The sequence below is a fragment of the Artemia franciscana genome, chromosome 1, assembly GCF_032884065.1.
Source record: "Artemia franciscana chromosome 1, ASM3288406v1, whole genome shotgun sequence".
NCBI classification, from domain to species: Eukaryota; Metazoa; Arthropoda; class Branchiopoda; order Anostraca; family Artemiidae; genus Artemia; species Artemia franciscana.
The window spans coordinates 33,439,122-33,466,507 of NC_088863.1; the positions used below are offsets into that span (position 1 = coordinate 33,439,122).

The following is a 27,386-nucleotide window of genomic DNA, read 5'->3' on the forward strand; positions in this document are numbered from 1 at the left end:
GGGGACTAAGTCGTCCTCAAAGACATAGTTATTAGGTTTTTCGACTATGGTGAATAAAACGACTATCTCAGAATTTTGATCCAGTGACTTTGGGGAAAAATGAGCATGGGAGGGGGCCTAGGTGGCCTCCAATTTTTTGGTCACTTAAAAAGGGCACTAGAACTTTTAATTTCCGTTAGAATGAACCCTCTCACGACATTCTAGGACCACTGGGTCGATACGATCACCCCTGGGAAAAAAAACAACAAAAAAACAAATAAACACGCATTCGTGATTTGTCTTCTGGCAAAAAATGCGAAATTGTACATTTTTGTAGTTAGGAGCTTGAAACTTCTACAATAGGATTTTCTGATACGTTGGATCTGATGATGTGATTTTCGTTAAGATTGAATGACTTTTAGGGGATGTTTTCCCCTATTTTCTAAAATGAGGCAAATTTTCTCAGGCTCGTAACCTTTGATAGGTAAGACTAATCTTGATGAAAGTTATATATTTAAAATCAGCATTAAAATGCGATTTTTTTTATGTAACTATTGCTCTAAAAAATTCCATTTTTTAGAGTTTCGGTTACTATTTAGCCGGGTCGCTCCTTACTACAGTTCGTTACCACGAACTGTTTGATTTATTCATGTCAAAATTCCGTTTTTTTTAGTTTCGATTGCTGTTGAGTCGTGTCGCTCCTCACTTACAGTTCGTTACCACGAACCGTTTCAAGAATTTTAAAGGATGCATCTGTTTTCATAATGACGGAGGTAATGTGTCCCAAAGCTTGTCCTCTGATCAACTAGGGTTAAATTTTATAAACTAAAATATACTTTACAAATTAAATTGATTGAACGAAGTCTTTACTGGATGGACCAACATGGATAAGCTCATCCTTTAAATGCGAAAATGAATTTTCAAAAAGGAACAATCTTTGACAATCTTTGACATAATCTTTGACACGCACATCCATGCATGGAAGAACAGGTACACTGTATTCTAAATTCAACTGCAGGAAATATTTCCAAAATCAGTTTAAGCCTCGTGACTAAAATCAGAGATAACAGATTTAGTTGGTAAACGACGAAAAAGTATTTGTAGCCTTTCAATTTACCATGCTTACGACGCTTCGTAGTGTTCGGAAAATTTCAAGATTTATATTCTTTATATTTTGATGGGGAGATTTTACTTAAATTTGAATTGCAATATAAACTTTAAGTTGCGCCTTTAAGTTTAAATTGTTATGCCCTTCCCATCAAAGTCGATCAGGTGGCGACTGATGTAATTTCGCTAGAAAAACAAAACAACAGTAAACGCCGGTTCAAACCGAAATAAAGTAAATGAATGATGTCTAAGGGAAATAAATATTATGGTGTACGAGAAAGTCCTGAAATTGTATTATTTATGTTATTGCTGATAATCTAAGATCACCGAAAATAAGAGTTGTGAACTTTCAGAAATCTAAAAGATAGATTTATCAACTGCAAATGCTTTCTATTACGACCACGTGTTTCAAATTTCAGCTCTATCTGCAATCTTTCTATAAACTATCCTCAGTATATGTTAAATGAGTGAAATCTCATATTTTGTGAAAAAGATGACACCCTGTTCCTAATTAATTTCAAGAAAAGATCCATTACATATGCGATTAGCAAAAGCAGTGGTTACAGATAACACTGAACAATGCTAAAATTGGTTTGATGACTTTGTACGGTAAACTATAATTCGTATTATGCTCCAGTCCCCGAAAAATTTTGCAAGGACTAGCAAAAAGACAGGATAAAAAAATCTTCAACATTTACTTGGAAGACAGCTCTGCAGTTCATCGAAACATGATCATAATTCTTTGTGGGAAGCTTCGGCTTCGTATCAAACTCCGTGCGAAAGGGTATGAGAAACTGATGATAGAGGAAACCAGAACTCTTTAAATAACATTAGTAGGAATTAAAGACCAGCAGCTCCAGTGACAGTCAGAGTTGCCCATCAAAGCTAGAAACATTTCAAAGAAGTTTAATTTCAATTATATAAATTTAGGACTTTTGTTATAGGTCTCGGTTTCTTTGGATTAATGTGAAATTTCCTGAAATTACCCAAGATGTTCTTTTTTTTTCGGTTTTATATGGGTTTACGAAATACTTAGGGTTGTGTTAGTATGCATAACATATTGCTAATTAAGCAAAAACATTCATTAATATACCGAATCAGCCAGTTTTGCAAAAGGAAATCTATTATATCCGGCAAATATTAGGTAAAATCAAAAGAAGATACGCAAATTTTAATCCTACTAAGATTGTGTGTGGGGCTTTTATAATTAATGCGATGATTGGGTAATGCTAGATGACGTTGTGTGTTTCTTTTTTTTTTTTTAGTTATATCAGTGACGACATTCAGTTTCATGTCCTATCAGTGGCTTACACTCTTGCTCCACGCTTCAATTTTATAAGCCCATCGTAGAGGGGTAACATAATTTGTCAAGTAGTAAGGGCTATGGACTACAATTTTCCATTGTTGCTAACTTTTTTCAAACCATTGGGAATGGATGCTTTCTAATTCCAGTTGCGAGTCACACCTCATCATATAGGCCTTTCCTTTAGTGACTTAATTAACAAAGAAAATGAAAACTACTTTGAAGCAATTTTCATAATCTGTTTACCCAGTGATGCTGTGAACATATTTCGTACTTATGTATTATTAAATAAAAAAAAATACTAGTTTTTTAACTGAAAGTAAGGAGTGACATTAAAACTTGAAACGAACAGAATTTATTCCGCATATGAAAGGGACTGTCCCCTCCTCAACGCCTCGCTCTTTAAGCTAAAGTTTGACTCTTTGTCACATACTTTTTAAAACAATAAAAACTTTAGCGTAAAGAGCGAGACGTTGAGGAGGGGACAGGGCCTTTCCCATACGGAGTAATTTCTGTTCGTTTTAAGTTTTAATGTCGCTCCTTACTTTCAGTTATAAAAACTTGTTTTTCTTTATTTGTTTTCTGAACGTTTTTCAATTAATGCAGGTTGGAATTTGGCTCCCCGTACATGAAAAATTTATTCCGGATATGAAGGATTTCCCCCTCCTCAGTAACTTGCTCTTTGCGCTAAAGCTGTTAGCACTTTTAAAAAAGCTTCCTATTTTAATTAAACAGCCCCCCATGTTTTAATTTTAGTAAACAGTCAAACTTTAGCGTAAATAGTAAGGTATTGAGGAGGGGGCAATCGCATAATTTCTGTTCGTTTTTCAAATAATGCCGATAAATCCGGTTCACCCTCTATTCACCCTCTATACTCTCTCTCGGAAAACTCCTCCGTGGAAATTTCATCCAATGTAAAGTGCAACCCCCTCCTCCGTCAAATTCCTATCAGACAATTCCATCCTAGCTGAGAATCCCTCTCCCTGTAAAATTACTTGTTGACGATTCACTCTGAAAAATTCTTCTTAGCATCATTTCATTTTAGTCAAGGCGCCAGATTCTGTATCGTGCACCCACCCATGCCGGAAGGTACAAAAATGCTGAGGACTGATCCTAGGGTAGTCGACCATGCTGAAAACGAATATCGTAGGGCGCATGTTCGCCTTTGGGGCGTTTCTGAGATATAGGCCAAAAACACCAAATTTAGCCTATAACTAAGTGTGACGATTTAGGATTTTTTTTGCGAGTTATTGGGTTGAGGAATCCGGTGTAATGTTACATCAATCGAAAGAAGAGATCTAGATCTACAAGGATATGATTTTTAAATTGAAAAAAAAAAAAACACTGTTTTTTTTTCTATTTACTGCAGTTTCAAAATAAGTGCTGTAAAATTCGACAACTATCTCAAAGAAAGGCTAAAAACTCGAAATTTCTTCAAGGTAACAAACTCTTTTTCATATTTGAAAAGAAAGTTCATTCAATTCCGTACAATTTGAGCTAATAAAATATAAACTATTTTTTTTATAAGGTCTGCGATTTTTTTTTGTAGAGGCACTGAAATGATCACTAGCCGTATCGTGAAAAGGGACATAATTTTTTTTTCTTCAAAGGGTAGGAATACTTCAAACTTCCTAAATGTTAAAATTTTTAACTTTTACTTAAAAATAAAAATAGGTTTAAAAAAAAATGTTGAATAAAAAAGGTGTTTTTTTAGAATGGACGAATATGTTTTCTGGTGTACTAAGACGTCTGCAATTACCTTTTTGGGACCTGATTTGCCACTTATACGACTGAGCTATTTATTACATGAAAGAATTCTGCTTCACAGATGGATTCAGTCGGCGCACTGTAGTTGTCTCACTTGGTCTGCCCGTAAAATTGGGTTTAATAGTGACTGATTAGGGACCTGTTGTAATTAAAAGTAAAAGGTATCAAATAAAACTTTCAAAAATACTCCTCCTTTTCTTCTTCCGAGAATTCAGATGGGGCAAGGTCAGACTCCCTGCATGGCCTCCTCGTTCCACGGCAGGAGCATAAGCTTCAGCATCCTTTCATTTTTGAGCAGCTACAGTCTTTCCTGCATCTTCCACTTTTGCATCTGCAGTAAGCTTACAGGCTTGATGCTTCTTTACAGCTCGAGACGACCACAAATGCTCCCCCTTCAGCCATCTTTCATCCATGGAGAAGTGGATCTGGAATGTTCGGTCGATCCTGTACTGACGACAAAATTATCCATTTAGCAAATATGGCTCTTCGTATGCATGGCTCGAAGGTGTCGTCAGAAGGTGGCAGTCTTCTCAAATCTTGTTTCTGGCACCAAATGTAAGCCCTTACACTGGCCAGTGAATTAAATCCGGCCAGTTTACCGTACATTTCAATGACCAGGGATTTTGATAGGTCGTAAACTTCTTTAAACGTGTCGACTGAAAACTTCCCTTCTGCATCCTTGAGCCGCTCCGTCACAGACAACATTTTTGAGGCAAAAGTTGGAGACGCCGCGTGTTTAAGAAAGAAACTTTCCCGACGCCGAAGAAAAAGTTAGCCGTGTCACACCCTGACATACAGTGCACGAACGGTGACATAATCTGCTCCTATTTGGACAAGTGGACTCCATCCGCCAGCTCGTGTACTGGGATAATGTAAGTCGGGAACTTCAAGAAAAGTTTCCTCAGTCCTTCAGCTTCAAGCTTTTCAAAAAAATGAACACAGGCTATTGCCACGTCTGTGTCGTTGGTATGCACAACGATACTACAGGTGTAACGGCTAGCGTACTTGGCATGTGTCATAAGGCGTTGTTCAGCCTCTTTGTGACTGGAGGACAAGCATTCCTCGCAGTCACAGTGTTCTGGTAAAGTTGGAATGCATTCACGCTTGATCAGAGACACTTTGAATCTCTCTTTGAACCCACCTGAGAGAAAAAGGTTGAGTGCGTTCGGAAGCTGATCACCCATCTGCTCCCAGGTTTCATACAAAATTTTGAGGAGCCCGCTTTTAAACGCTGAGCTTGTAAGTACGGCATCCCATTCTGCAATTGTGCTAAGAGCGGAAATCTGGAGGTTTTTCCCTTTCCCTCGTCGGAGTCTGCATGCTGATTTCTAGGAGATCGACTCTCTGGTGTCCGTGAGCTTCCCAAACAACTCGTCGTACCGATGTGCGACAATGTGGACTTCAGGAATACCTTCTGGAAGATCATTCAGCAACGATAGAAGCAATCTTTCCGCGGAGGATTTGACTGTTTCATACCTGGCAGGCCAATATGACCATATCTTGGACATTAAGTCAATGATTTGTGCTGTAGCTGATGTTGTTTATTTGGATTTCAAAGTCGCCGGCCAAGCTGCAAGTCCTCCTGTTTTTCTTAGCCAGTTCAACAGCACAGCTATATTCCCCGTCCTCATTTTACAGCCAGAGGATGTCTTGGTTGATTGTTGCGGAAGATGTTCAAAAATGGATGGGGGGAAAGGAAGAATCTCTTTTGTGAGGATCTTTCCAACTGCTTTCTTCGCCGTAGCTCAACTGAGCAGTAATGATTCTCTTCAAGGCTGTTACTTCAGAGCTCAGGAGATCGGTTCTAGGGACACCCTTCACTTTCTGAGCTTTTCTCTCTGAAGGGAAAGTTCGGAGTGCAACCTTTTTCACATCGTCTTTCCTGTTGCACGGAAAGTCCTCAACCACCTCTTTTCCTTTTGTAGCTACGCAAGTACTGTCAGAAACAATCTTCTATTCGTCCACAACTTCTGACGTCACAATATTCACTAGGTCGAAGTCCACTCTGCTGAACGGATTACCACATGTAGTGAAAATGTCTTGAACTCTATCTCGCGAAAGTTGTAATTGCGTCGTCGTCGACTGATTGTCTTCGTGATGTTTCAATGTCTCATACTGTGTGAGACATCTTGTATACTGAGGATGGTCAGCCGCCGCCAAGTATGGCAACATCCGAGCAGTTGCAGTCAAATAAGACTCCCAGTCACAGTCTCGTTCAGATCGAATGAATTAAATCGCTATTTCAAGTATTTCCGAGAACTGCCGCCAGAAAGCAAAATTGGGTGACGCATTTCGCAGGGTTTCGAAGGCATTCATTATGGGAGCCAAAGTGATTAAGGTATCGTTTGCCTCCTGAAGTGCAGTTCGTGCGTTAATACCGTTTGCCAATGAAGTCCTGAATAACTCAATGGCACTACCCAGCTGGTCCAGACGTGATAAGTCTTCTTGTGCTTCGGAGTAATACTCTTCCGAGGACTCCCAGTAAAGGGCTAGCAAGACCTCGTACAGTATGCAATTGGCATTGATAGCTTGCTAGTAGCCTTTCCTTTGAAATACCTTTTTGCAAGTACCAGGAAGCAGCAGCTTTGCCTGCACTACAATCTCTTTGAGTCCGGAGCTGTCCATTATCTTACCAATTGCCGTGAGACAGCTGATCAGGAGGTGGAAGCCTCCCATCCGTAGGATTACGTTTTTGAAGTCACCCGGGTATTTGCTTTTCACTCCCTGTGCTGGCTGATAAATGAAGAGATCTTGCGTGACCACTGTATCGTCACATCCGACAGCTTTACTTATCACCATGAACGTTCGCAGAGATTTTTAGACTGTTGCATGGTTGTTTGGTGCTTCATGAAGGAAAGGCAAGTAAAACACGTTGCTTTCAGGAACATTGTCCTTCGAGACTACTGCAAATCGTACGATAGCTTGGTGACGACGGGGGACTTTCTTCTGTAGCCACAAACTGTGTTGGGCATTCTCTAGCCAGCATTATTGCCTTATCCAGGTGTCTAATTTCTTTTGGAGTCTCGAGAAGTAAGTTAACAGGAAGGAGTTCTTTCTCGATCATCGTTTTCCTTAAGATATTCGATCCCTGACACTTGATTTCAAGCTTTTCTTTCGGTAGACATTCAACTATCCTGTTTCTCTGGCGCTTAGATGACACGGCGACTTTTGATTGGGTGTCCTTTGAGAGCTTTGACATCTGCACCGTTGCCATACTAGTAATATGAGTCGATGTGCCATCGAGGGACGACCATAGAAAGTCGAGGTTGTCATGCATGAAAGAATCATCATCTTTTATTTAGCCAGGAGGAACATAGACGCTGTCTGCTGTGGTGGGAGGCCTCATTTCGTTTACCGCTATTGCTAGGAGTCGTCGAATGGTATCGTACGATACCCCATATACTTTCAAAACTTTTACACTCCTTTTATCAGCCAACTTTACAACACCAAAAGTGCTTTAAAAAATTCTATTTCTTTCATTTTTTTTCGATCCTCCAAATTTGTGTTATATTCTTCATTATCATCCATCAGCAAATCGGTATCTGCTCCAGGATCACATGTTGAATAAACCTGAAGTAACTGTTTTTTTTTTCTTGGCCTACCTGACTCTCTTTTCTTTTTCATCTTCTGCTTGTCAATTTCTTCTGCTTAGCTTATCAATCAACTTCCCGCTAGGTAGCAGGTTACTAAACAAAATTCCTATTATCGGGTACACTCGCTAAAAAAGTTGTAGACCCCCCTGATACAATAATTTAAACTTTTTTTCTTAGCTCAATGTGTTCGAAATTAAACGGGCTTTATTTTTTAATAGAAAAAAACTACTTTATCTTGAAAAAAAGTTCGAGTTTTTAGCTTTTCTGTTAGAAATTTGTTGACAAAAATCTGATTTTTTTAAAACTGCAGTAAAAAGTGTATTATGTTTTTATTTTTTTACAAACAAAAATGATATTCGTGTAGCCCCAAGGCTCTTTTTTCTATTGGTGTAAGAGTACGCTGGATTTGACCAATCTTATCTGTAAAAAAAAAATTAGAATCGTTGAACCCCATTATAGGCCAAATTTGGTGTTTTTGGCCTATATTTCAGAAACGCCGCAACGGCGAACATGCGCCCTACGATATTCGTTTTCATCATGGTTGACTACCGTGGGATCCACCCTTAACTTTTTGTACCTTCCGGCATGGGTATTAATCGAAATAAGCGAGATACAGAATCTGGCGCTCTGACTATTTGAATAAGACTTTTAATTTCTAATCGGTTTCTCGATCCGGCCAGAAATGCCCCCTTACGTGGAAATTATTTCTCAGAAAACAAAACACGCGGAAAAAAGCCTCACCCCCGGAACATCTCCACATAAGAAATTTGGCAAAGACAATGCAAGACAATTAAAAAGAATTTCGTGTAGTAATTCTGTCAAAACCCCCCACTGTATCATTTCCCCTGGAATGTTCTCTCTCCAGAAATTTACCTCCCCAAGGAAGATTATCCCTCATAGAAATCCGACCCAAGCACGACTCCAAAAAAATGGCTGTATACTTCCCAATAACAATGCTGTATGTAAATAATGGGCACAGTTCACAACTTGCAGTCCTTCCCCGGGGACTGTGGGGGTCATTTTACACCTATAGACATAGTTACTAGGTTTTACGACTATGCTAAACAAAATGGCTATCTAAAAATTTTGATCGGGTGACTTTTTCCAATTTTGTTTCAATTCTTTAAGAATGACCCCTGAATCAGAAATGCGGTTTAATTAAAATATGTAACTCTTATGAAAGTTCTAAAAAAAATCAGTGTAAAGAGCGAGGTACTGAAGAGAGGGCGTTAAAAAAAACTTTTTTTTTTTAGTTGATTTCTGGTCGATTTTTAAATAATGCTGGGAATTCCAGCCCCCCCTTTCTCGGACAATTCACTTCTCCCGTGACAAATTCTTCCATGGAAAGATCGGCCCAGGTAACCTTCTCCCCTCGACCTCCACCAGACAAATTCCCCCTAAAGACGTCTTTATACTTCCCAATAACCAATACTATATGTAAACAATGAGCAGAGTTAAAAATTCGCAGCCCTTTCCCCGGAAACTGTTGGGATTAAGTCATCCTCAAAGATATAGTTATTAGATTTTTCGGCTATCCTGAACAAAATGGCTATCTCAAAATTTTGACCAGGTGACTTTGGAAAAAAATGAGCGTGGAAGGAGGCCTAGTTGCCCTCCAATTTTTCTGGTCACTTACAAAGGGCACTAGAACTTTTGATTTAAGTTTCAATGAGCCCTCTTGCGATATTCTAGGAACGCTGGGTCGACACGATTACCCCTGGAAAGAAAAAAAAAATGAACACGCATTCGTGATTTTTCTTGTGGCAAAAAATACAAAATTCCACATTTTTACAGATAGGAGCTTGAAAACTCTAGAGTAGAGTTCTTTCATACGTTCAAACTTATGGTGTGATTTTCATTAAGATTCCATCACTTTTAGAGCGTGTTTTCCCGTTTTTTTTTCAAAAATAAGGCAAATATTCTCAGGCTCATAACTTTTGATGGGTAAGACTAAACTTGATTAAACTTGTGTATGTGAAATCAGCATAAAAATCTGATTATTTTGATGAATCTATAGGTATCAAAATTCCGATTTGTAGAGTTTCGGTTACTATCGAGCTGGGTCGCTCCATACTTACAAGTTCGTTACCACGAACTCTTTGACTAAATTTAATAAAAAAACATATTGTTTGTAACTGAAAGTGAGGAGCAACATTAAAACTTAAAACAAACATAAATTATTACGTATATGAGGGGTTCGCCCCCTCGTCAGTACCTCGCTCTTTACGCTAAAGTTCGAATTTTGTTCCAATTCTTTGAGAATGACCGCTGAATCACAAAATGTTTAATTAGAATAAATACGTAAGAATTTATGTTCGTTCCAAGTTTTAATGTTGCTCCTTACTTTCAGTTGAAAAAACTTGTTTGTTTTTTAATTTAATTTATGATATTTTTTAAATAATGCTGTGAAATCCGGCGCCCTTTTCATGGATAATTCCCTTTCGCTGTGAAAAATCCCTCTATCGAAAGATCCTACCTCGTAACCTTCTCCCACCGACCTCCCCTAGAAAAAATCCCCTCTGAATACGTCTGTATACTTCTCAATAACCAATACTATATGTCAACAATGGGTAAAGTTCGCAACTTCCAGCCCTTCCCTCGGGGACTATAGGTGATTAAGTCATATTCAAAGGCTTAGTTATCAGATTTTTTTTCTATTATGCTGAACGAAATGGCTATCTCAAAGTTTTGTCGAGTGACTTTGGGAAGAAATGACCGTTGGACAGAACTGTTGATTTCCGTTCGAAATCCTAGGACCAGTGGGCCGATACAATTAGCCCTGAGAGGAAAAAACAAAACAAAAAACAAATAAACACACATCCTTGATCTTTCTTCTGGCAAAAAATACCAAATTCCACATTTTTGCTGACAGCGGCTTGAAACCTCTACAGCAGGGTTGTCTGATACGCTGAATTAGATGGCGTGATTTTCATTAACATTCTATGACTTATATAGGTTGCTTCTTTTTTCAAAAATAAGGCAAATATTCTCAGGCTCGTAACTTTTGACGGGTAAGAGTAAACTTAATAAAATTTATTTATGAAATCAGCATTAAAATCTGATTCTTTTGATGCATCTATTGGTATCAAAATTCCTTTTTTTGAGTTTCTGTCACTTTTGAACCGGGTCGCTCCTTACTTACAAGTTCGCTACCACAAACTGTTTGATAGCAGCAACACTCAAAAATTACGCTGTATAAAACTCGAGAATAAACCGGTTTCATAATTTGGGCTATATATTTGCAAATTAGGGGGGGGGGTAAAGTATTTGGACAGCGTGAAGTTAGAAGCCAATTTAGCTTTGTTTTGGTTCTGCGTAAAACTTAATTGAACTTAAGAAAAAATCGACCATTTGATGTGGCTCTATCTAAACACGTCTCGCCTTTTCATGAGACGCTCCTCACAACTGTCGGTTTCTAGGAATCAAGTCCCTATATTTGGTTTCTATTTGTGTATCTTGGCAGCCTTTGTGTTATTTCAGCTCAATTTTATTCTATGCGTCAGTTCAAATTATAACGTTATTTGATTTGATTCCATGCCAGTTCTCCGGAATTATAACAGAGACTTGATTGATTTTGTTGAAATTTTGTAATATGACTTGATGTTTAATTTCTGTTTGTTTTTCTGTGTGCTTTTCTTGCCGTGTTATATTTTATCGTTGATGGATAGTTCTTGAATACTTCCCGGTTTTAACTTCCCACTTTTTTCTAACAAATATTTCATAAATATAAAAAAGTACTATGCAATCAGTCAAATTCCAAGTAGAGAGCTAAAATTTTCCTTTTAGAAACAAAATAATTTTTCTTTTTGTTTGTATACTTTCGATAAAAGCTATAAATTAGAAATTAGAAGACTTTAGGAAGTACAGTAGTGCAGCCATAGATAGCTCCTGTGCAGACCATTGCCCAGAAGTACATACAGGCCCAGCCTCCCCTAAACGTATTATTTTATATTTTATTTTCCACATATTTTTTCCGCCTACATCTATACAAATGAGCTTCTCTAGAATCCGAACCCCTTAAAAAATATTGGCGCGTCCCCACGCTTGTTCTTCAATTGTCATTGACGTTTTTAGCCATTAAATAAATAAAGAGGATTTCGCAAATGGAAGTAAAGAGTTGAATTAAAACTGGAAACAAACATAAATTACCCTATTCGGAGGGGAATGCGGCCCCATCAACCCTGCTCTTTACGTTAGACTAGTGCTTTCCTAGAAACATTTCACAGAGCAAAAAATGCGTGTTTGTGTCTGGTAACTCCAAGTGAAGCAACAACATTGTCTTTCGAAATGCTTGAAATAAATTTGTTACAGTTTTAGTGCAATTATAACACTAAACCACATTTACATGTTGCATGGACTAGCGAATCCTATTATATTCCGCCAAATCATTGGAGGCCAGACAACCACGGATCCAAAGCCAAATAACATTTGCTTCTTTGGTCTTAGGGAATGAAATGTGTTCAAATGAGGAAGGCTTCAAGTTTTGCACTCAACCATGAATTTTTATTGAATTAATTTTTTTGATTAGTTTAGCCATGATAACAATTATAAAATAAGATGAAAGATACAACGGGTGTCTTGACCGGGTTCATCTAATTCGGCAAGGTGCATGGCAAACAACATACAAGATGGTATTCTAATGCTTTTTGTGAGTGTGGCTGATCGACCCAATTCCTTCTTCTTCTTCTTGGAATTGTTCCTGAGGTTAGAGGGAGCTGAATTGCATGCATATCCGTCTGAACAGCCTCTCTCGGAAAGCCAAAAAACTTGAGCATAAAAATGCACTTTTTTAGACTTCTATTCCTCCTTCTCCTAATTTAGCAATCCAGTTACCCTCCCATAATATGTTTTTCAATCATTCAGTATTTCATAGGTATTAATAGAACTAGATAAACGTTCAAAAATAATCTTTTATTTTGTGTGGACTGCAAATATTTTTAGGGACAAATGTGTAGAAAGTTCCCTTTCTCCTCCACTGGACCTAACTTTGGTCTATTAACACCTAAAAACCACTATGTTCTAAGATTTTTCTTTTGATTGTTTGAAAAATTTAAGATTTTTCGGCATAGTGCCAAATTTTCCGCTATATTACCACTTTGAACTGTCGAAATAAATAAGCAGAACTACTTACTATGTTAAAATGTTGTTAGCTTATTTTCATTACTTTTTTCATCCACGTTTCTTTTTTTTTCACTCAGCACTCGCTTCTACTAAAAATTAAATAAAAAAAAACTAGTTTTTTTTAACTGAAAGTAAGGAGCGACATTAGAACTTAAAACGAACAGAAATTACTCCGTATATGAAATGGGTTGTCCCCTCCGCAATCCCTCGCTCTTTACGCTAAAGTTTTTAATTGTTTTAAAAAGTAGAATTGTGACAAAGAGTCAAACTTTAGCGTAAAGAGCGAAGGATTGCGGAGGGGACAACCCATTTCATATACGGAGTAATTTTTGTTCGTTTTAAGTTTTAATATCGTTCCTTACTTTCAGTGTAAAAAAAAAAATAGTTTTTTTATTTAATTTCTGAACGTTTTTGAATTAATCCATGTTTGATTTTGGCTCTCCGAACATAAATTATTAAAATGAACTTTGTATATTAATTCTTTTTTTTGGCTAAATGGCTATCTCTTAGTTTTGATGAGACGATTTTGAGAAATAAGGGGTGGGGAAGGAGGCCTAGTTGCCCTTCAATTTTTTGGTTACTTAAAAAGGCAACTAGAACGTTTAATTTTTAACAAACGTTTTTATTACTAAAAAATATACGTAACTTAAGAATTAACTTACGTAACAAACTTTTATATTCTTATATTTTTGATTATATATATGAGGGGTTTTTCCCCTCGGTAATACCTCGCTCTTCACACTAAATCTTATGTTTTGTCCCAATTCTTTAAGAATGACCCCTGAATCAGAAAGGCCGTAGAATAAATAGTTGAAATTACTAAAAATACTTTAGCATAAAGAGCGAAGTATTTATCTCCTCCTAAATACCTCGTTCTTTATGCTGAAGTATTTTTAGAACCCCTCATATGCGTAATAATCTCTGTTCGTTTTAAGTTTTAATGCTACTCCTTACTTTCAACTGAAAAAACTTCATCATGTTTATATTTTCATTGTTTTTTTTTTAATGGTAATGCTAAAAAATCCCGCGCCCTTTTCATTGAATTTCTCTTCCCCCATGAAATATTCCATCAAGGAAAGATCCTCCCACATAGCCCCCTCCCCTCAACCCCACACCCAAACCAAAAAATCCCCCTGAAAACATCGGTACACTTCCCAATAACCATTACTGTATTTAAACATTGGTCAAAGTTTGTAACTTGCAGCCCCTCCCCCAGGGACTGTGGAGGGGGGGGGGAAGTAAGTCATCCCCAAAGACATAGTTATTAGGGTTTTCGACTATGTGGAACAAAATGGCTATCTCAAAATTTTGATCCGTTGACTTTGGGAAAAAATGAGCGTGGGAGGGGGCCTAGGTGCCCTCCTATTTTTTGGTAACTTAGAAAGGGCACTAGAACTTTTCATTTCCGTTAGAATGAGCCCTTTTGCAACACTCTAGGAGCACTTGGTCGATACGATGACCCCTGGAAAAACAAACAAACAGACAAACAAATAAACACGCATAAAACACGCAGTGATCTGTCTTCTGGCAAAAAATGCGAAATTCCACATTTTTGTAGATTGGACCTTGGAATTTTTTCTGTAGGGTTCTCTGATACGCTGAATGCGATGGTGTGATTTTCGTTAAGATCCTATGACTTTTAGTGGGTGTTTTCTCCTATTTTCCAAAATAAGGCAAATTTTCTCAGGCTCGTAACTTTTGATGACAAAGACTAAATTTGATTAAACTTATATATTTAAAATCAGCATAAAAATCCGATTCTTTTGATATATCTTTTAGTATCGAAGTTCCGTTTTTTAGAGTTTCGTTTACTATTGAGCCGGGTCACTCATTACTACAGTTCGTTACCACCAACTGTTTGATTTCATTGCTTTATATAGAGGTATCAAACAATTCGTGGTAACGAACTGTAGTAAGGAGCGACCCGGCTCAATATTAACCAAAACTCAAAAAATGGAATTTTGGTACCAATAGCTACATCAAAAGAATGTATTTTAATGCTGATTTTAAATATATAAGTTTCATCAAGTTTAGTCTTACCCATCAAAAGTTACGAGCCTGAGAAAATTTACCTTATTTTAGAAAATAGGGGGAAAGACCCCTAAAAGTAATAGAATCTTAACGAAAATCACATCATCAGATTCAGCATATCAGAGAACCCTACTGTTAAAGTTTCAAGCTCCTATCTACAAAAATGTGGAATTTTGTATTTTTTGCCAGAAGGCAGATCACGGGTGCGTGTTTATTTGTTTGTTTTTCTTTTTTTTATTGTTTTTTTTTCCAGGGGTGATCGTATCGACCCAGTGGTCCTAGAATTTTGCAAGAGGGCTCATTTTAACGGAAATGAAAAGTTCTAGTGCTCTTTTTAAGGGACCAAAAAATCGGAGGGCACTTAGGCCCCCTCCCACGCTAATTATTTTCCCAAAGTCACCGGATCAAAATTCTGAGATAGCCATTTTATTCACCGTAGTCGAAAAACCTTACAACTATGTTTTTGAGGACGACTTACTCCTCCACAGTCCCCGTGGGAGGGGTTACAAGTTACAAACTTTGACATGTGCTTACATATAGTAATGGTTATTTGGAAGTGCACAGACGTTTTCAGGGGGGATGTTTAGGTGGGGGAGGGTTGATAAGAGGGGGATATGTTGGGGAAACTTTCCTTGGAGGAATTTGTCATGGGGGAAGAAAATTTTCATAATGGAAGCGTAGGATTTTCTAGCAGTATTTAAAAAAAACAATGAAAAATAAATATAAAGAAGTTTTTTCAACTGAAAGTAAGGAGAAGCATTAAAACTTAAAACGAACAGAAATTATTACGCAGATGATGGGCTTACCTCCTCCTAATACCCCGCTCTTTACGCTAAAGTATTTTTAGTAATTTCAACTGTTTATTCTACGGCTTTTGTGATTCAGGGGTCATTCTCAAGAAATTGGGACAAAATTTAAGCTTTAGTGTAAAGAGCGAGGTACTCACCAGGGGGTGTGAGCCCCCTCATATACGTAATAGAAACATGAGAATACAGAAGTTCGTTATGTAAGCTAATTTGTAAGTTACGTATATCTTTTGCTAATAAAAACATTTGTAAAAAATTAAAAGTTCTAGTTGCCTTTTTAAGTAACCAAAAATCGGAGCTTAACTAGGCCTCCTCCCCCGCTCCTTTCTTACAAAATAATTGGATCAAAATTATGAGAAAGCCATTTAGCCAAAAAAAGAAATATGCAAATTTTATTTTAATTATTCATCTGCGGAGAGCCAAAATCAAAACATACATTGATTCAAAAACGTTCAGAAATTAAGTAAAAAAAAAAAAAAAACAAGTTTTTTTTAACGGAAAGTAAGGAGTGGCATCAAAACTTAAAACGAACAGAAATTATTTCGTATATGAAAGGGGCTGCTTCCTCATCAAAGCTCCACTCTTTACCCTAAAGTTTTTTTTACTGTTTTAACAGGTTAAAACAGTTAAGAGTTAAAGAGTTAAGAGTTAAAGAGGTAAGAGTTAAGAGAAAGAGTCAAACTTTAGCGTAAAGAGCGGGGCGTTGATGAGGAAGCAGCCCCTTTCATATACGAAATAATTTCTGTTCGTTTTAAGTTTTAATGCCGCTCCTTACTTTCCATTAAAAAAAAACTTGTTTTTTTTTACTTAATTTTCCCTGAAAAGCCAACTGTCGATTTTTCCAAATTTGTAAGGATGCATCAGGTTGCGTAAGTAGCAACCTAATGTTTAACGAATCAGATGTCACTTTTGCTGTCCTTGGTATTCAAAAGATAATATTTGTGGTTTAAAATTTTTTTATTTTTTAAGTCACTACCGACTTAATTTGAAAAAAATAATCGCTTTGAACTGAATGGCAATCTTAGATTTTTCTTGAAAACTCTTTCGCGCCACTCAAGCCAAAATTACGTTTTGCTGGACAAAAAGGCAGAAAAGGACATTTCTTTGTGGCACTATTTTTTGTATTAATTAAAAAAACCCTACATCTTGGACTTCCGTTTGAACGAGCTCTCTTGTGATATCTTATGACCGTTTGATAATTATACGCATTTGCTTAAGCCCATAATATTTGACGGGTAGCTTAAAATGAATGTAATACTTATACTTGGAATCACAATAAAAAGCAGATTCTTTTAATTTGTATATTTTGATGTGTAATAAAAGTTCCATCATGGGGTTTCGTTTACCTTTCGCTCTGTGCTTCTAGTTCTTTACCATCAGATGTTTAAAAGGACTATTAAATGACATGTTGCCTCGAATTTTAATGTGTTGAAAATATGTCAGCTAAGAAGGTGATACCCTGGGGGATAATGCCTCCTGGAGGAAAGCACCCGGTGTGATTAAAAAATAACAGAATAAATGATCCTCCAGAGTTATTGCTGGTCCATAGGGTGTATTCTTATGGAGGAATAGTCCATAGGAAGAAGTACCAGCTGCACCCATCTACCCAACCATAAAAATGTGGTGTGATTCAGGGACTTATAAGTATTTGGATTTATTTAAGTGATTTATTACCTATGGGATATTTCAAATCAAGGAACTTTTTGGAGTTGACTTGACAGAATTGGTTCAGTTGATCTTACAACTACTCAAATTTTAAAGCTTTTTTTCAAATTTTTAGAGTTTTTTCAAAGAGCTACCGGCAATGACGAAACGATTCAAGGAAGTGAAGGATATTCCTTTAAATGTTCCTCTTGAACAAATGCAGCGAATGGCTACACGATTCGAACTTCTGCCCGAACGATCAGCTCAACGAGCTGCAAAATTAAATTATCTCGAACACAAGGTGAAACTTTTTTCTATTTTCCAATTTTGTCCTAATCTTTTTGTGTTCAAGTTAATTTTATGGCTAAAATCCTTTCCATTTTATGATTAGAATATGTGTTTTTTTCTTTTTTGCTTTTAGTGAAATTTTGGGTTAATTATAAATGCAATTCTGTTAGAGATCAGACAGTACAGGATAATGCAGTTGTTGTTTGGACACTTCATATGAAGATAAGTGCCAACCCCTCTCGAGAAGACGACCAAAAAGAAACTTTAAACAAACTTTAGAAACTTCTCACTTTTATGCTGGTGAGGAATTTGGAAATTAAACGAAACAATTCAGAAATATTTCATTTTCATAAGTGTTAGCACAGAAAAAATAATGTAACCTATAGCTCGTTTATGCGTTTAACGTTGAATATACTAGTGGTCGTCAGACCTAAAAGACATAATTCGAGATCGTCCTTTGATGGTAGATTTTCGCTTGAATGTGCAATTTTTTGAGGCTGTACGGTATTAGGCGGGCTTAAAAATCATTTTCTTAGCAACATAATCTATGCATAATGGAATTTGAGATGATTTTTCATTGGACAAAAAAAAAAGATTAGAAGCTGCAAATTTTTCATTTTAGTCCATAATCTTTTCTGAACGATTATGGACAGAATTCGTGCAGTGACGGCATTCTTGTATTATTTAAATGATAATTGCCTTCCCTCGGAGTATCTGTAAAATATTGCCATTTTTGTAAAAGAATTGTAAAAGACTTGTTGACTTTCTAGGTTTTAGTGCTGAGAAGTAGACGCATTTTGCGTAGGCACAACAGTTTGCTGTTGCAGAAAAAGTACTAAAAAGTGAAAAACAGAAAAACGCTTTAACTTTCTTTCATGATTGTGTGCTCGTAAATATGTTTCATGACTGCCGTGTTGACTGCGGCAGTTAAAAATTAATTCCGTTTATGATATATTTACTTTTTACAAAAAGGCTAAGTAAGGAAAAGGAAATTGAAATATTGGGAATATGAGACAGGATAAGAAAAGAGTTTTTCTACTTCGGCATCCTGATTGTACAGTTATTTATTATTATTATTATTATATTATTATTATTATTATTATTATTATTATTATTATTATTATTATTATTATTATTATTATCATTATGAATATTATTATTATTATTATTACTATTATTATTATTCTTATTTTTCTTTCGGAAATACCAATTTTGTCTAATATCAGAGCTGTATCCAGGATTTATTTAGGGGGTGAGGGGGGATTATGGACAGAATTCGTGTATTGAATTCGTGTACGGACAGAGTTCGTGTACAAAAGGAAATTTTTTCTGAGGCAGTTTCTAAAAAAATAAAATTAAAAACATTTAAAATATTTGTTTAAATATTTTTGTTACGTTTTTATGAATCAGAACAACATTTTTTTGGGGGGGAGGGTTCAAACCTCCTACCCGCCTCTTGGATACGGCTTTGTCTAACATTATATAATTTGTCGTTTATTTCCCTGATTTGGATGATGAGTTCATTCCTTACTGTCTTTAGTGGGAACCTTTGACAGGATGTTTCTTACGACCTACTAAGAAATCAATGATGTTGATGTTCTATAACGGAGTTAGGTATTTGTTACGATACTGTTTGTTTTATTTCGTAGTTATGGTTTTAGGTCGTAATGTTCTGTATTTTTTTTAGTGCTGTATTGTCGCCTTTCTTCACTTAACTGAAAGTAAACTTCGTGCTTGGACTGTAAAATACGGCAGAGAAGACAAAATTGTTCAACTCTTGGAACAGTATCGCTCCTTTGTTTCTAGAAATAAAATCTTCCAGGAATTTGAGAAAGCTTACCAGGAAATGCAACAAGTTGCTGACGAGTATAGGAAAGTTGTAACGCTAGGTAAGCGGTACTTAAAGTTTTGTTTGTTGGAACTTTGATGTTTACATAGGGAAAAGAGAAAAGAGCAGAGAATGTCTTTGACAAACAGGATGAAACGATCGAGAAGTGGGTAGGCTACCTATATGACTTACACAATTCTTCTCGGGCTAGTAAAATAATTTTGAACCTTGAAACTGTTCCCATGATTTCTTATACTTTACTTAAAATGCCTTTTTTTGTGTTTTGACGAATTTCCCCCTACCCAAAATATCTCTACCTTGAAATAAATCCATTCTTATGTGGTTTCCAGCTTTTTCTACTAAGGTGATACTCTTTAAAAATGGTAAAAATAGTACGGTAATTTCAATTTTATAGACATTCGACTTGGATATTGACTAGGCATCCAACTATAAATAGGATCCTTCCCTTCTCCCTACTCCAAAAGTAAGGACTAACTCAGTTGCTTTCCATTCCTGTGTTTTCCTTCTGGACATAAGTGCAAAAATGCAAAGATGCTCGGATAAAATCTTAACTGCATCATCAAAGTAATTGCCACTCAATTATCCTTTTAAATTACCATTAATGTGTTGTCTATCATTTACATTGCAGCTTATACCAAACTCGAGTTTAGTATTGGGGACGTTTTTGATAAGAGTACCAACACTTGAAAACAGACCAAGAAAAGGAACGAAAGAAAACTGAAAAAGGATTGAAGTTCTAATAGACATAGTAAAAACACTGAGTCAAAGGTAAATAGCCTTATATGGTGCAACTGATGAAAGAGAAAGAAAATTTCACCGAATTTCAAAATTCATTGTCTCTATAACCCACACTTAACCAATAAGGTTGTATGAAGAAACAATGAAAAAGAACAGGGTAAACGGTCCAAGCGGTGTTTCATAGTACCAGCTCCATCAAGTAAAATCTTTTACTAGACCAAGGATGTGATTTTACCTACTCTGAACACTTGCAGTGCGTGATCGAATGCCGTAGAAATTTTTCAAGACTCTGCACACGAAGAAGCACTTATGATCCATATAGTATGATCAATTTCGATCAATTTTCTTGGTTATAATCTTATCACCCAGTAAAGGCGCTTAATCGTAGTACTAGTTGAATAAAAAAGTGAAATAAATTGGCCATAAAATTCTAGAAAACTTAGAAAACGATGGTATAAAGCTATGACTATGTGCGCACCATGTCTGGTGTTTGCCCGAGCATACTTATCACCCGAACTGAAAAAAAGTAAGCTACATTCGGTGCAGGGCTTATATATAAAAACCCTGCTGTGAAACAAACTTGCAGTAATAGTGTCATAGCTTGAAAAATATTTGAAACATTAAAGGAGTTTTATGTATTTTGAAACTTTTCGTGGTAACGAACTCTAAGTGAGGAGCGACGCGGGTCAATTTTAATCGAAACTGGAAAATAGAATTCTGATATCAATACATATATCGAAAGATGTTCTTATTTTGTTCTTAAGATTCACTAAGTTAATTGTTAAGTATCTAAAGTTACTCGCCTGAGAAAACTTGCTTGATTTTTGAAAAAATGGGGAAACACCCCCTAAAATTCAAGGAATTTTTAATGAAAATGATCCCATCAGATTCAGCGTAACCGAAAGCCCTATTGTGGAACGTTTCAAACTCCCATCTGGAAAAATGTGGAATTTTGTACTTTTTGCAAGAAGAGAGATCATAGGCGCGGGTTTATTTGTTTGTTATGTTTGTTTGTTTTTCCCAGGGTTGATCGTAACGAACCAATAGTCCTAGAATATCGGGAAAAGACTCATTCAAACGGAATTAAAAGCTCTAGTGCCCTTTTTAAGTGACCAAAAAGATTGGAGGGCAACTAGACCTCCTCACCCCCTTTTCTCCTTAAAGCTGTCCAATTAAAAATTTTGAGATAGCCACTTTGTTCCGGGGGGGGGGCAGAATTCTTATACAATTTTTTTTTGTCTTATTTCCTTTTTGCTGATCCAATTTTACATGTGGAGATGATAAGGGGAGTTGTCTGAGGGAAATTTTTACCAGGTTGGGATTGTCTAGATTATCTTTCCATAATACACTCTTGAGGGCAGTCTGTCTTCAGGCATGCGTAGAACATGACCCAAATGTGTCCATCTTCGATTCTTCATAACTTCGGTCACAATGGGTTGGTTCGTTTTCAGCCGTATTTCCCTATTAGTAATTTTCTGCTGCCACATGAATTGAGGATCCTTCGAAGGCAAATGTTTTCAAATCCAAGGATACGTTTCTCCAGTTCTTGGTTGAGTTTCCAACATTCACTGGCGTACATCAATATAGACAGCACATTGCTGTTGAACAGGTGCAATTTTAATCGAAGTGAGTACTTGTTACTTCTCCAAATTGGTGTCAGTATGTTGAAGACACCTGATGCTTGTCCAATCTTTCTCTTGATTTCAAATGTTATATCTCCAGTATTCTTTTTCTAGCTTCATAAGTATTTAAATTCTTGGACCTGTTCAACAGTTTTATCGGAGCATTGAACAGCTAAGGGGGAGCCAGACGTGGACATACTTTTTGATTTGTCGACATTGATCGACAATCCGACCTCTCGGGCTTTTTGTGAGATTTCATTGAATAGCAGCTGTAATCGGTGTTTGGCGTCTTCTAGCAATACTATATCATCTGGAAAGTCATGTGCAAGTTGCTTGCTGTTGACGCTTACTCCATAGCCCGTAGATTGTTTGAGTACATAGTCCATTACTATTGTAAATAAAAGTGGTGATAATACCACATGCAGAATGTTTACTTAAAATAAATTTGTTTTACGTGATCGTGTAATCAAATTATATCATTTAGAGGTATTTTTCGATCGAGCGAGGCCTTGCTCTTTACTTAAATTTTGTTACCACGAACTTTTTTTTATTCAAAGCTCTCTTAAATGCAAGGGAGGCTGCCATCCCCTCACACCCCGTTATCTAACTTGAAGTTTATATACTCCTCAGTATGAAGCTAGGATAGGAGGTGAGTACCCCCCTCCAAAAAAGCTGCACAATTATCTTAATGGTTGAATTGGACTTGAGTATACACTACTAAACTATAACTGCTTATGACTACGACTAATTCCAACTGCGACTGCGACTGTGACTGTGACTACCTGCAGTGCAAACACCCTTGACTGTTCCTGAAACATTACCTTAGTAGCTTGGTCTTCGTAACTTGGATGCAAATGGTATCTTTTCTATATCCCACTCAAAATTCCCTGAAGTTTCAGCTTAATACCCTTGGCCTTTTTTGAGATACCAGGGATCAAATATTCCCTACTTCCCCAATAGTATGCTATATGTAGATCCTATATGTAGAACACTAGAAAATTGTGTAATTTGCAAGCCTTGCCCTGGGGACTCTGGGGGTTATGGCATCACCAGAGAAATAGTTATTAGACCTTTTGACTATTCTAAACAATATGACTTTTTTCAAAATTTCTATCATTATTAAGGGAGAGGACCTCCTTTAAAAATGGAAAAGTGGGCTGTTGCTGCCCTCCGAAAACCTTTCAACATACCCTTCAAAATACTCCAAAAGTTTCTTAGACATTGCTGATTCGCCCTTTTGGCACAACCAGAATGCACTTAGTGTGTTCTGATTTTAGTCAACACCCCCTCAACATTTCCTGAAACTTTCACCTTGATACCTTACGACTTTTTTGGAGAACCAGAGTCAAACATTCCCCTCATTTTCCCAATCGCAATTCCTATTTGTAAACAACGGGCACCTTGCATAACTTACACCCCTTTCCCCAGGGGCTGTGGTGGGCCATGTCATCTCCATTGGTACAGTTATTTAACTTCTAAACTATTTTGAATAAAACTGCTATCTCAACATTTTGATCTGTTGTCTTTCCGAGGAGGGTAGCTAGAGAGGGCGTGGGAAATGAGTAGGTTGTCTTCCCATAACATCTTACTTTTAAAAATGTGCTAGAACCTTCAATTTTAGTCAAATGAGTCCTGTCCAAAGTTTCTACGACCTTTTTCGTGGCTTTAGAACAAGTTTCTACGACCCATATGACGTGGCTTTAGAACAAAAAATAAATAAAGAACATATCAAAGCTTTATGGCTCTTTATTTTAGGCAAAGTTTGAGCATTGGCTATAATTAGTCAATAAACTACATCAGTTAAAGGGGACTATAATGAAGTCTTCAAATAGGGGCTAAATTCTTCCAGAAAAGTGTATTGCTATAAAAATCATGTTCGCTTAGAGTGCACACTTATGAAATTATTCTTATCAAATTGTGTAGCCAGGGATTTTAAAAATATTTAGGCAGTATCGTTAAATCGGTTTTTGAAGGTACACATTTCAAAATATTAGTTCAAAAAAAACTTTCCGAATAAGAGGTTTTTCAAGGAAAAGTAAATGCCATATTATACTTAAGATCGGCAGAAATAAGTTCCTATAATTGTTCAAATTCAAAAACGACCGGAAGTTGAACGATCTAATGAAATATACCTAAAATATGATAAAAATATAGTACTTTATTGGGCTATATATTTGCACATTAGGAGGGAGGAGTGTTGTAAAGTATAGCGGGTCTGCATGCCTAATGTGTTGCCTAATGGTACAATTATTCCGCATATCATGTAGTAAGAATTGTTTTCTAACTTCACACTGTCCAAATAACTTACACCCCCCCTCTAATGTGTAAACATATAGCCTAAATTATATATGTTCCATTTCTTCTGTCACTCCTCTTTGTCTTGCCTCAGGCTAAGCTGAAAGAAACTAACAAAAACCGGGTCTGCTATGCGCAAATGAATGAACAACTTGAGCGGTAGGGGGTATTTCATAGAAGTAACTGTAATTTTTTTTTTCCTTTGCTTCTTTTTCAAAAGTACAGCCTTTTGCCATTGCGTTTTATTCAACTTCGTAGCCTCATCATTTTGTATGCTTCAATCGTTTCGATATAATTTAACTAGATTCAACTTGAAAAAATAGTCTTTTAACTTTCAGATGCCAAGGAAATGGAAGATATAGTACAGTTTATATACGACTCCGGTGAAAAATGGAGAGTCATTTCTACAGAACTCCGTTGTGTTCAAGCAATGCTTGAGGAAGTTTTGGGATACTGGCGACACTGGACTCCAGTCTGCAGTGATCTAAAAGAATGGCTAAAAAAAGCAAATGAAGCTCTTAATTTTCCTGATGATGAACGATTAGAATTTTTTCAGGTATTCGCCTACTGTTATTCTCTAGTTAGACATTCGTTCTAATCAAATCATCTGTTTTTGAATCGAAGCATCTTATGGTTTGGTATTAATAGATAAAGCTAAATTGTCTGACTAACTACGCAAAGGCTGGTAATTGGTTGGTAAACTGAAAAACTTGTAAACCTGCTGTATAAGAGGCTAAGGATGCAATAAAGCAGTGTCTGAGTAGTCTGTTTTTTCAGTTTACTATGTCCAATTGTTTTTTTTTCTTCAATTTTTGTTAACTTACTATGAAGAAAGATCTAATTAAGACTCCTGTATTGGTATTGATTTTTCTGTCTATTTAGTTTTTTTTTTAAGTTATATTTGCTAAAACTGGTTGTTTTTGCTTAGTATGGTAAACAGGCAAAAGGTAAATATCTGACTTTAAAATGCAGCAGAATAACCATTTTTGCATTTGAATAAATTGATGGAAAAAAATTTTTCTTATGGAAGTACAGAGAGAAGCTGACGCTTAAACTAACAAAACTATTGCTTCGCAGATTGTGTAAGGTATATCTACAAAACTAGCTCAAATAAACTGATACTCAGGACTCGTGATATTTTTGAATATGTGTGAAAATCTGAAAACTATAACTTTACTGAAAACGTAAAACCAAACCATACTCCCAAGAAAACAAACAGGATATTCTCTTATGAGCGGAAAGTTCTAGGAGCAGCTTGCAGAAAATAAAAAACTAATAATATAAGCGTCTGAATACTCTTTCACCAACCATGATTTCAGTAAATTTTGATTAATAATTAAAAAGAAAAAAAGCTGAACCAGGCTCATATAAAAGCACTAGTTTCTAGAATTCCACAGATATTGGAAAAGATCACGAGTCACTTTATTTCAGCTAGTTTTGTAGACATATCTTGCATGATCTGTGAAGCAATAATTTTGTTCGTTTAAGTTTCAACTTTGTTCTTTACTTCCGTAAGAAAAATTTCCGCAAGTGATAAATGTTTTCAATTATTCCAAAACACATCACAGCGAATGGGTCTTGTTTAGCTGCAGTACTTCCTATTAAATTCAATGAATGGTTATCATAATTTACAAATAATGCTTTATGATTTTTTTTCCATTATTCTTTGTTGAGCGTCAGCTGTTTGGCCTGTCAGCGTGGCACCGGTGGATTCAGGGAGCCGAGGGCACACCCCCGATTTTTTCTGACACCCTCTTATCCTGTTTTTGTCTTTTTTACTTTTTTTTAAGAATAAATTTGTCAATTTGGTCAATTATTGGCACCTTTGTCACCTTGACCCCCCCCAAATTTTGCTCGTTGGCGCCCTTGTCACGTTGGGCCTCCCCAAAGATTTTTCTCTAGATTGGCCACTGGACCACGGTAGCATTATAATAACAATGTGACAAGTTCTGCCGTTTTGTGAATCAAATTTCAACGGAATTTTAATTTCTCGAAAATTGCATTTTCGATCGACATTGTATCTTTAGGATATATTTAAATCAAGCATAAAAGACATTCTTTGATGTGAACTTTTTTATTGATAATTTAACATCTACATACCTTACGAATTGGGACATTTGTTCTCAATGAGAGACATCAGGACTTGAATCAAACCAAAATCCTCGTTTATTAGTTGATTTCGAACTGTAGATGCCAGAAGATGAATGAATTCATTTTGAAATCATAGTGACAAATAAGGTATAGTTTTTGGAGTTTCTGTTAAGGTGATTCACTAGTAGCGTATCAAACTGAGTTACAAATCTAAGTAAACAGTGGGTTTCCTACATTTTTACCATCTTGAAGTGGTAGTTTTTCAACATAGCCACGTTGAGAAATATTTTGTATAATTAAATACCCCAAGCAAGTTACAATTCTTTGCTATGCGCCCCCCCTATTTTGAAAATCAGGAGAATTTTCTCAGGGTTGTAGCTTTTGATGGGTAACATTAAAACTTAACATTAAATTTTATATATTTGGAATCAGCATCAAAAGCCAATTCTTTCGATGTATCAATTGTTATCAATATTCTGTAGTTTAGAGGTTCGGCTACTACTGGGCCGAGTCGCTCCTTACCTACAGTTCGTTACCATGAATTGTTTAAAATTCTGATTGTTTAAAATTTTAAATATTAACTATTGTAACAATATTTTTTGTAAAGGTGAAATCATTAAAGCATTTTGTCAGCTGTTTTTCTGAGTGTCAAGTCATTCGTCATGTCATTTTGTTTGGACAGTGCAATTAAACCGAGAATGTGTAGGTGACAATTTGGCACTAGCTAAACATTTATGATGAAAAGGAATTTTTAATCGCTGTATTGTCATATTGAGCTTAAACAAATAGAAAGGCAAATGCCTTTGGGTACCGTGATCATTAATGTATTGTCTACTCATTATGCTCTAACAAGAACATTCAAGTTGTTCATCGATGTTTTTTTGGAAGATAAAAGTGATTGAGTTTAATTTCATATCAACATCAATTTTATTTATGGCTTAAGTGGTAATATTGGCTCTAAAGTGATTGATTTTCATTTGCCAGGGTGTTACTTGGATGCCTCTTGGGAGGGTTCTGGGATGTTACTGGGATGCCTCTTGGGAGGGTTCTGGGGTGTTACTTGGATACCTCTTGGGAGGGTTCTAACTTCTAACGATAAAAAATATCGTGTGTAGGTAATGTCTAATAGAAAAAATTACCTTAAAAATACTC

General features: G+C 36.3%; 1 protein-coding gene across 1 annotated transcript in view; it reads left to right on the top strand.

Moving 5' to 3' along the window:
* Positions 1-27,386, top strand: part of LOC136028707 (muscle-specific protein 300 kDa-like) — a gene marked incomplete in the record, with an annotated part of 463,479 nt that overhangs the window by 93,010 nt on the left and 343,083 nt on the right. The window contains 3 exon segments of the mRNA XM_065706609.1: positions 17,488-17,652; positions 19,327-19,528; positions 24,482-24,699. Of these exon segments, the coding sequence (XP_065562681.1) occupies positions 17,488-17,652; positions 19,327-19,528; positions 24,482-24,699 (585 nt within the window).